The sequence below is a fragment of the Drosophila miranda genome, chromosome 2 (assembly GCF_003369915.1).
Source record: "Drosophila miranda strain MSH22 chromosome 2, D.miranda_PacBio2.1, whole genome shotgun sequence".
Taxonomy (NCBI): Eukaryota; Metazoa; Arthropoda; class Insecta; order Diptera; family Drosophilidae; genus Drosophila; species Drosophila miranda.
In genome coordinates, this window is record NC_046675.1 from 709,476 (window position 1) to 717,098 (window position 7,623).

At 44.5% G+C, this 7,623-nt stretch overlaps 5 protein-coding genes across 5 annotated transcripts; 3 read left to right on the forward strand and 2 right to left on the reverse strand.

Moving 5' to 3' along the window:
* Nucleotides 1–191: 191 nt before the first annotated feature.
* On the reverse strand, nucleotides 192–2,313 carry LOC108156371 (serendipity locus protein alpha). Its single transcript, XM_017287779.2, has 2 exons — nucleotides 1,985–2,313; nucleotides 192–1,921 (listed from the first exon to the last, which is right to left on the reverse strand). Exon 2 carries the CDS (start codon nucleotides 1,867–1,869, stop codon nucleotides 214–216), a length of 1,656 nt encoding a protein of 551 aa, XP_017143268.1. The 5' UTR covers nucleotides 1,870–1,921; nucleotides 1,985–2,313; the 3' UTR covers nucleotides 192–213.
* Nucleotides 2,314–2,458: 145 nt separating this feature from the next.
* Nucleotides 2,459–3,849, reverse strand: LOC108156372 (serendipity locus protein beta). The gene is made up of 2 exons (XM_017287780.2): nucleotides 3,684–3,849; nucleotides 2,459–3,625 (listed from the first exon to the last, which is right to left on the reverse strand). The coding sequence occupies exons 1-2, from the start codon at nucleotides 3,754–3,756 to the stop codon at nucleotides 2,628–2,630; spliced, it is 1,071 nt and encodes a 356-aa protein (XP_017143269.1). The 5' UTR covers nucleotides 3,757–3,849; the 3' UTR covers nucleotides 2,459–2,627.
* Nucleotides 3,850–3,921: 72 nt separating this feature from the next.
* LOC108156373 (sex-regulated protein janus-A) lies at nucleotides 3,922–4,679 on the forward strand. Its single transcript, XM_017287781.2, has 3 exons — nucleotides 3,922–4,166; nucleotides 4,223–4,347; nucleotides 4,414–4,679. The coding sequence occupies exons 1-3, from the start codon at nucleotides 3,935–3,937 to the stop codon at nucleotides 4,504–4,506; spliced, it is 450 nt and encodes a 149-aa protein (XP_017143270.1). The 5' UTR covers nucleotides 3,922–3,934; the 3' UTR covers nucleotides 4,507–4,679.
* On the forward strand, nucleotides 4,656–5,351 carry LOC108156374 (sex-regulated protein janus-B). Its single transcript, XM_017287782.2, has 4 exons — nucleotides 4,656–4,744; nucleotides 4,804–4,959; nucleotides 5,013–5,137; nucleotides 5,208–5,351. The coding sequence occupies exons 1-4, from the start codon at nucleotides 4,693–4,695 to the stop codon at nucleotides 5,295–5,297; spliced, it is 423 nt and encodes a 140-aa protein (XP_017143271.1). The 5' UTR covers nucleotides 4,656–4,692; the 3' UTR covers nucleotides 5,298–5,351.
* Nucleotides 5,352–5,709: 358 nt separating this feature from the next.
* Nucleotides 5,710–7,502, forward strand: LOC108157122 (zinc finger protein 771). The gene has a single exon (XM_017289005.2). The coding sequence runs from the start codon at nucleotides 5,811–5,813 to the stop codon at nucleotides 7,119–7,121; it is 1,311 nt and encodes a 436-aa protein (XP_017144494.1). The 5' UTR covers nucleotides 5,710–5,810; the 3' UTR covers nucleotides 7,122–7,502.
* Nucleotides 7,503–7,623: the final 121 nt, after the last annotated feature.

Consider the following 7,623-nt stretch of genomic DNA (forward strand, 5'->3'; position numbering starts at 1 on the left):
TTCTGAAGTTGGTCAAGTCTGAAGCTTTTTTGGCGCAAGACTTCAGGAACGATTTTCCTATTTTACCCTGGACCCCAAGCAGCCAGGTTTGTGGTCTGTCAGTATGTATGTATATACATTTAGCACTCGTTCTAAGCCTCGTACTAGGCGTAGTAGAGTCTAGCTTAATTAATTGAAATATTTACACCGTATATGTATATACATAATTCGATTTCAATTTATTCTGAGAATTTCCGTGAGCTGAAAACTTATAAGATCACCATCATTACTTATAGAACTCGCAATGCTACTCGTATAATTGTGTGGATCGGGAACAACGCTATCTCGACTTTGCTTCACAAATGAACGCTGTCTTTTAGATTTTGACTTGCAGCTTCGGAGCAGGGTTCGGGTCGCATTGGTGATGGGTCTCCTCGAACTTAAATTAAATACAGAATCGTGGACGTTCTTATCTATGACATCGCGCAGCTTAGCCAGAACAGAGTACAATATTTTCAAGCGTTTAACAATACGTTTGGGGTCTACTGGAGTGGCCAAGCTGACTGCAGCAAGGCACTCGCGCAATATCAATATCAGATCCTTGTGCACGCGCTTCCCATCGTCGCTGAGCGCAGAGTAGTTTACCGGCAGTCGAAAGTGCTCGGCCAAGACACTGCCCATTTGAACAATTAGCAGGTACTCTCTGGGAAGACTCTTCCCCGCTATGTGGATGTGAAGACTTTCCGCGAGCATGTCCAGGTAGTTGTTGACAAGGGAGCGACTGTCGATGATGTCGTGTATGAGATTGCGAAAGATCAGCATCTCTTCGTTGAAGTGGTGCTCCAGTATATCTGCATGGTGCAAGGCCGACGACTGCAACGCTGGAACAATGCATGCGTCCAGGGACTCCAGGGAGGCCAGGCAACTCCGCACAATTGTCTTGGTTTTGACGTCTTGCGAGAAGGCTATGGCCAGCACTCCTATCTGTTGAATGCGGTCCATGTTCGTGTCGAAATCTAAAACCAGTTTCTCAGTTAATCCAGATTCCGATTGCTGCTCCTGTAGGGCATGCCTCAGTCTCTTGATGGGAGTGTTTTCTAGCTCGACAAGACTAGCAAAGATCGAATGCAACAGAGCCTCGTTCAGAAATGTCTCCAACCCATAGAGGGCACGCTCTAGGGACAGGGCTTCTAGCTTGCGATGCCCGGGGTTGAGATCCGCGGAACCCTCGAGGAAGGTAGCGCATTCACTCAGTAACGTCTCGCACAGTTCTGACAGTGCCTTCTTATCGGCTTCCAAGGCAACGTTAGCAAATGCCAAGGCATGTCTGACAATATGACTGATTATGCTGCCGAGCTGGCAGGCGTCATTAGTATCATTTTCTTCCTCGATGTACAGGATATTGCTAGTAGTATTCGCGAGCCCTTCCATAAAGGCTTCCAGATGATCTAGTGCCAGGTCCATTAACTCGACAAATGTGTGATCCTCCAAGTTATCCGCTGCACCACTCTCCTGATGCAGATCTAACTGCGACAGGGAGACATAGATCCGACGCACACACCAGTCGATTCGGTCAAGGAAGTGCAGTCGCGTCATTGGCGTTGTCTCGTGTCCGAATTTGCTTTCGATGTTGATGGTCCTCTCCAGTTGAGTGATGCAAGTAACGACCTGTGTGAGGCACAGGAAGATCGTCTCTACTTCTATGTTGCTGCCGCCTTCAGGGGGCCCCCATCTGGGGGCTATTTCCGGCAAGTGTGCTTTGAGTTCACTTGCAAAGTCCAGAAATGTGGCACAGAACTCATTTAGCCAGGCAATATTTCCCACAGGGCAGGCGGGACCTTGTGCAATCAACTCGTTGCAAATACTCAATTGTCGCAGCAATGATTCCATCGTGTGATCGCGTAATGTGTGGACCGGGATAGATGATGCTCTTGACTAAGAACTGAAATGGGAAAGATTCGTTTTATATATGCATAAAACCTCAGGTAAATGCCAGATTATTTACCGAACCTTCCCAGGACTTAGAACATCTAGGTAGCCATCGTGATCCACAAACATCTGTCAATTTTATTGCACTCGGTCGACGTTCACGCAATCCAAGACAAGCCGTGGAAAATGATTGAAGATTGATCATAAATCTGCTTTCGTACCTGCATCCTTTCTCTGAAAATGCAGGCTCAAGCCCGCAGCTTAGGTCGCTTTCCAGCATCTCCAGCATATTTTACTCCATTCAGTTTGAAGATCGGAGTTTATTGTACTACCCAGAATATCCTCCCCCAGGTGCTTTCACTCTACTACTTCGGGTCTACCAGTTTTTCCCGTGTTCCTGATTCAAATACGAGTATATCCAAGAATTTTTCTCAGAAATGTATGTATTAGGGTATATAAAAATATATACATGTCTGCAAACGCTGTTATATATCGGTCATGCTCGATGCTAGGGGTTCATATTTGTCCTTTGATTCATACTCTTATATATATAGTTGTGTTTACTTTATGCTTTACACTACATTGTGTACAGTACACTACTTAAATAGCACTAGAGAACCATTCACCCAGCACTAACAGTCGGCTAGCCGCGGCTTACACAAACTGCTTGTCTCTGAAGGCAGCTGGGAGAGAGACTGGCTGGCCGGCGAGGATGCGGATTATGGGGATTCCACTTTCAAATGGACACGCTTGTGCACCTTTAACGTGTACTTGTCTACAAATGACTTTTCGCAATCTGTGCATGGATAGCGCGGCCGATCGGTTTGGTGGGTGCGCAGGTGGTGCTTGTAGGTGCGCTTGGTCTTGAATTGCTGATGGCACACTTCGCAAATGAGAGCGTTCTCCTCGGCGTCGTGCCGCATTAGATGGTTGTACATGAGCCACGAAAGGGAAAAACGTTCCCCACACTTCTCGCACTGATATTTTTTCTTGTCCCAATGAACCTCCATGTGGCGCAGAACGTTTCGCTTGTGGGAGAATTTTTTGGAGCAGTAGCGGCACTCCAGCTCGGTCTTGCCCTCGTGAAGGTTCATGTGCAAGTCGAGCACCTCGTCATCTTTGACCTTCAGGCCACACACATTGCAGGTAGAGTATTCGTTTTTCTGGCAATTTTCGGTCTTAATGTGTCTCTCTAGGATTTCTTGACTCGAAAAGAGATCGCCGCATATGTGGCATGGGGCATCCGTAGTGTCGAATATCTCTGACTCTGACGATTCCTCCATGCTCTCCTGATCATTGTCGGTGAACAGGAATTCTTCCGGTTCTTCCTCGATCATTGACTCAAGCTCATCCTTAATGGATTCTTCGTTACCCTGTTGGGAGAATGATGTGTTCGGAGTTTCCTGTTTTGTTGGCGTAAAAGTGTTGTCTCTGTGGATGAATTTGAATGCTGGAACCTGCACTCTTGCTTTTGCGATCTCTTTCTTTACCAACGGCTTGAAGTCCGTCTTCTTTTTCCTGCATTCAAGCAAAGAATCCGCGATTTGGCGCTGCACCTGACTAAGATTCCTCACCAGCCGATCGTAATTGAACAGATACTCCAAACAGTCTCTGCACGCGACAGAGGCCGGCGTTAGCTCCAAGCGTTGATTGATTATTTTCTCAAAGTACTTTAGTATATCCTTAATGGGCTTAAATGTTCCTGGCACAATGCATCCTGCAAACAAATCGTACTCATTAGTCTTCCAAACATTTTCTTGCTAAACGTGTCTTGCCTTCGATAAGCTGGAATACTCCCACAGCCTTCATTTTGCCACAAACGAAGCAGTGCGGACGCGTTGAGCTCATCTCGCACAGTTTTTTATCTTACCGCCGGCTGAAAATCAGTTTAAAAAAATTAAATATTTTTTGTGTATATTTACTTATCTTAGGGATGTTAAGTATATGATATATCAGCTATCAACTTTTTTTCAACCTATCGGTACTTTAGTGCGATAAGCGTTTGTCCGATTACTTATCGAATACAATGCTGAAAGCAGCTGCTGCCGCACTGTATAGAAAAAATTCTAATTTTCTGCAAGGACTGCGACTGCTACACAAAATGTCAGACCAAGATCTTGCTAAGATCCCTCTCGTGGACATTGACGAGGAGGGCATATTTAAATATATTTTGATAAGGGTCACCGGGAAGGAGACTGCAGACGGTACTGAGCCCAGCAAACTGGTTGTTCGAGGCTATGCAGACTGCGAATGGCATGGTAAGCTTTGTTTCTCATTTGTTTTATAGCTTATCTAATGTATAATTTGTACTTAGCTGATATATATGAACGCACACAGGGGACCATTAAAGGGACGGGCCTGGACACCGAATGCCTTGGCGGAGGACGCATCGAACATAACCCTGAAAAGAAGTACTTAAAAGTTTACGGACATTCCACGGTATGTATATCTGCTGTATATTTGCGTAATGAGGATATTTGTTGCTATTCTGTTTTGTTTTTGCAGGGTTATGGAAAAGCGGATCACGCGGAGTCGAAGCGAGTTCTACTAACCAAGTACAAGAACTACGAGATTGAAACTTCAGATGAAGGATATTAGGCTCGACTGCTTGAAGTAAACATCATCTAAGGAGACGGGGCCCAGAACTTCATTGACTTGTAAACTAAATGCAAAGCCAGTCGATCAGCAGTGTGCGAGCAGTGAACAGCTCGTTCACATACCCCCGACATATAAAATTTGGAATTCTCTCAAAATTGTAGCCTGTTTTTTTTACAAGAATTAAAAATGAAAATACTAAATTACTTTTCTTCGATTGGACAATGTGCCAAGCCGATCCGTAAGCGTAGCCTCGAATTGAAATCTTGAGGGTCTGTAAATGTTTTTCTCAAATTCTAGTACGAACTTATACAAGTCCAGCCGCCGATCTACTAAAACTTCCAAGAGTTGACATCAAAGAGGGGAAACTTCGTTATTTATTGCTCTCAGTTTACATTCATGGTGAAACGAAGAATGCCAGGACTGTTGTCCGTGGATGGAACACCGATAGTCACGGTAAGACTGGTCTTACCTCAATCAGATTTCAGAATGATTTGGTCTTTTCTTAGATGATATTTACTACAAGAATGTAAGAGCCATGGAGAAATTGGGACTGTGTACCAAGTGTCTTGGTGGTGGGAAGATGGACAATGATGAAAGTTCTAGGAAAATTAAAATCCACGGTAGCTGTAAGGTATGTACTATATAGTAAATGTTGACGTGACGTGTATTGAATATGAGTGCACGTTTGTGTTTACCAATAGACCTTTGGAGCTGCTAACCACCACAAAACAAAGGAAATACTACTCTCATCGTCCAAATACAAGAATTTCAATATCACCGTGAAGAAATAAAAATGATATTTTTGAAGCTTGGTTCGTGCAAAATAAAAACATTGGCACAGTATATTTATATTTGTTGTAATTTAATTTTAAACAGTTCAGTTGAACCGAATATTTCAATATTATTGCTCTTACCGCTTACACATTACAGATGTTGCAGATTAAACTAAGATCCCAAGCCTCGGATGTAGGCTTTAATAATAAAGGTGTTTCAAAATAAAGGAATTTGCCCGCCCAAAATGTTCCGCTTATCGCACAAAAGTACCGATACAAATTCTTGTGCCTCCAAAAGTCGCGTGTCTGGCTACTGAGAAAAATTGTTCCGATCCATGATCCATCCATATTTTAATATTAATATTATCATCTAATGGGAAAACATTTTAGTTTCCCTCTATTGGTCAGACACCTTTCACCTTCTTCGATAGGCACCTTTTGTATCGATGTTTATGACCGATAACGGACTCACCTTGTTGTGCTAATACACCGAGTAAATTGTAAATATTCTCAGGAACAATTTGGTCAAAAATGAATTGTTGCATTTGCCAGTTTTCTGTGCGTGTTTCAAAAAATATACATACTGAAACAGTAGGACGCCCGCCAGTTCTTCTCAGTGAGCTGGTTCTACAGTGCACAAAGGGCACAAATTACGAGCTAAGCGAAGAGGCGTCGACGATATGCAAAAAATGCTGTGAGAAGTTGAAACGGTACTACAAGTCAATACAAATCGCCAGGAAGCTGCGTCAAGAGATCTTGGAGCTGATAAACAGTCCCTTTACCACAAAGAACCTGAGAAGTTTGCCATCGTGTGACATCCAAGTGGTGCGCATCGACAAATTCGATGCCCATATAGAAGTAAGCGAAGCTGAGGAAGAGGAATACTTGGACAATGAAACGGAGACAGTCGAGGATACCTCAATCACAGCGGAGGATGAGGGTGAAGAGCATTCCTTCATTTTGAAGGATGCGACTGTCATAGAGGAGGACGAGCTTCAGTCGGTCGACCTAGAGCTAGATATTGATAACGAGATCATTATAAATGATGAGGAGGCCTTGGAAGAAGGGGAAATGCACCTCAAGGATGAAGCTGAAGCAGAAGCAGGCGAAGCCGAACTATTCAAGGAGGAGACCATGAGTGAATTTGACGACCACTTGGAGAACACAATCGAGTTTTTAGACTCGGATGTCGAAGATGACCAAGACCAAGACAGCTCGGGCGACTACACCGTAAATATTCAGTGTCCGAGTTGTCCCGAGAAGTTTGGCAGCCGGCGCGGCTACAATGCCCACACAAAGCGCGAGCACTTCCCGGGGTACGTCTGTGATCAGTGCGGGAAGACGTTGCAATCGTATTCCGGCTTCATTGGGCACCTGCAGAACCACGAACCTGTCAAACAGTTTGCCTGCCCCGAGTGCCCCGAACGCTTCAGTCGAAAATTCCGGCTGAAACATCACATGGCCTGGCACACCGGAGAGACGCCCTACCAGTGCGAGGTGTGCTCCAAGCGCTTTGTCCATAAAGTGGCCCTCTACAAGCACAAAATGATTCACGACAACGAGACGAAGCGGCTCGAGTGCCAGGTGTGCGGATTCAAGACCCGAACGAAAGCCCACTTAGAGCGGCATATGCGGTCTCACACCGGCGACAAGCCTTTCGCTTGCCCACTGTGCAACAAGCGTTTCTCCCAAATGTACAACATGAAGGCCCATCTGCGGGAGCACGAGAGTCCTGGCACCAACAGACATCGGCGTTTCCACTGCCCCAAATGCACCCACACCTTCATCAACGAACAGAACTACGTGACCCACATAGAGCGCAATGACTGCACCGCCGTTTAAGGATCAGATCGATTTCATATTCAGATATTGGTTCTTTGCTTCGAGGTTCATTTGGATTTGGATGTGAGAGGCTAACATTAGCGTGGGACATGACATCCTGACATGCTGATACGCTGACATGGGACATGCTCATCTCCCCATGCGCATCTTATGTCCAGTTCGAATGAAATCGTTTCGATTATGTTCTATCCATGTAATTTTTTTATTAAATCTATATGCATTTCACAAATAAAATATGTTTGATATAATAAATTTATCCGTTATTTGCATTTGCATTTGCATATTTCTGCGGTTATTTCAGTTTTCTTAAAAAAATATGTATAGTATGTGTGGTGTATGCATAAACTTATTTCAATAAATCATCCGATCCTGTATCCTGTATCCTGTTTGTGTCTCCTGTTCAGCCTCAGCCTTCGCTTCGCTTCGTTTCATTTCGTTTCGGTTCACTGCTGGAGGATCTGCTGGGCTCTGGTTTCTGGTATCTGGGATCTCTTCTCTTGTA

What these genes read in the sequence shown, in the direction of transcription:
- LOC108156371 (XM_017287779.2), bottom strand. Translation starts at nt 1,869, where the DNA reads ATGGAATCATTGCTGCGACAATTGAGTATTTGCAACGAGTTGATTGCA.
- LOC108156372 (XM_017287780.2), bottom strand. Translation starts at nt 3,756, where the DNA reads ATGAGCTCAACGCGTCCGCACTGCTTCGTTTGTGGCAAAATGAAGGCT. An exon ending in AGTATTCCAGCTTATCGAAG is followed by an intron (nt 3,626 to 3,683) that starts GCAAGACACGTT and finishes ATTTGTTTGCAG; the next exon opens with GATGCATTGTGCCAGGAACA.
- LOC108156373 (XM_017287781.2), top strand. Translation starts at nt 3,935, where the DNA reads ATGCTGAAAGCAGCTGCTGCCGCACTGTATAGAAAAAATTCTAATTTT. An exon ending in TGCAGACTGCGAATGGCATG is followed by an intron (nt 4,167 to 4,222) that starts GTAAGCTTTGTT and finishes ATTTGTACTTAG; the next exon opens with CTGATATATATGAACGCACA. An exon ending in AAGTTTACGGACATTCCACG is followed by an intron (nt 4,348 to 4,413) that starts GTATGTATATCT and finishes TTGTTTTTGCAG; the next exon opens with GGTTATGGAAAAGCGGATCA.
- LOC108156374 (XM_017287782.2), top strand. Translation starts at nt 4,693, where the DNA reads ATGAAAATACTAAATTACTTTTCTTCGATTGGACAATGTGCCAAGCCG. An exon ending in ACAATGTGCCAAGCCGATCC is followed by an intron (nt 4,745 to 4,803) that starts GTAAGCGTAGCC and finishes CTCAAATTCTAG; the next exon opens with TACGAACTTATACAAGTCCA. An exon ending in ATGGAACACCGATAGTCACG is followed by an intron (nt 4,960 to 5,012) that starts GTAAGACTGGTC and finishes GTCTTTTCTTAG; the next exon opens with ATGATATTTACTACAAGAAT.
- LOC108157122 (XM_017289005.2), top strand. Translation starts at nt 5,811, where the DNA reads ATGAATTGTTGCATTTGCCAGTTTTCTGTGCGTGTTTCAAAAAATATA.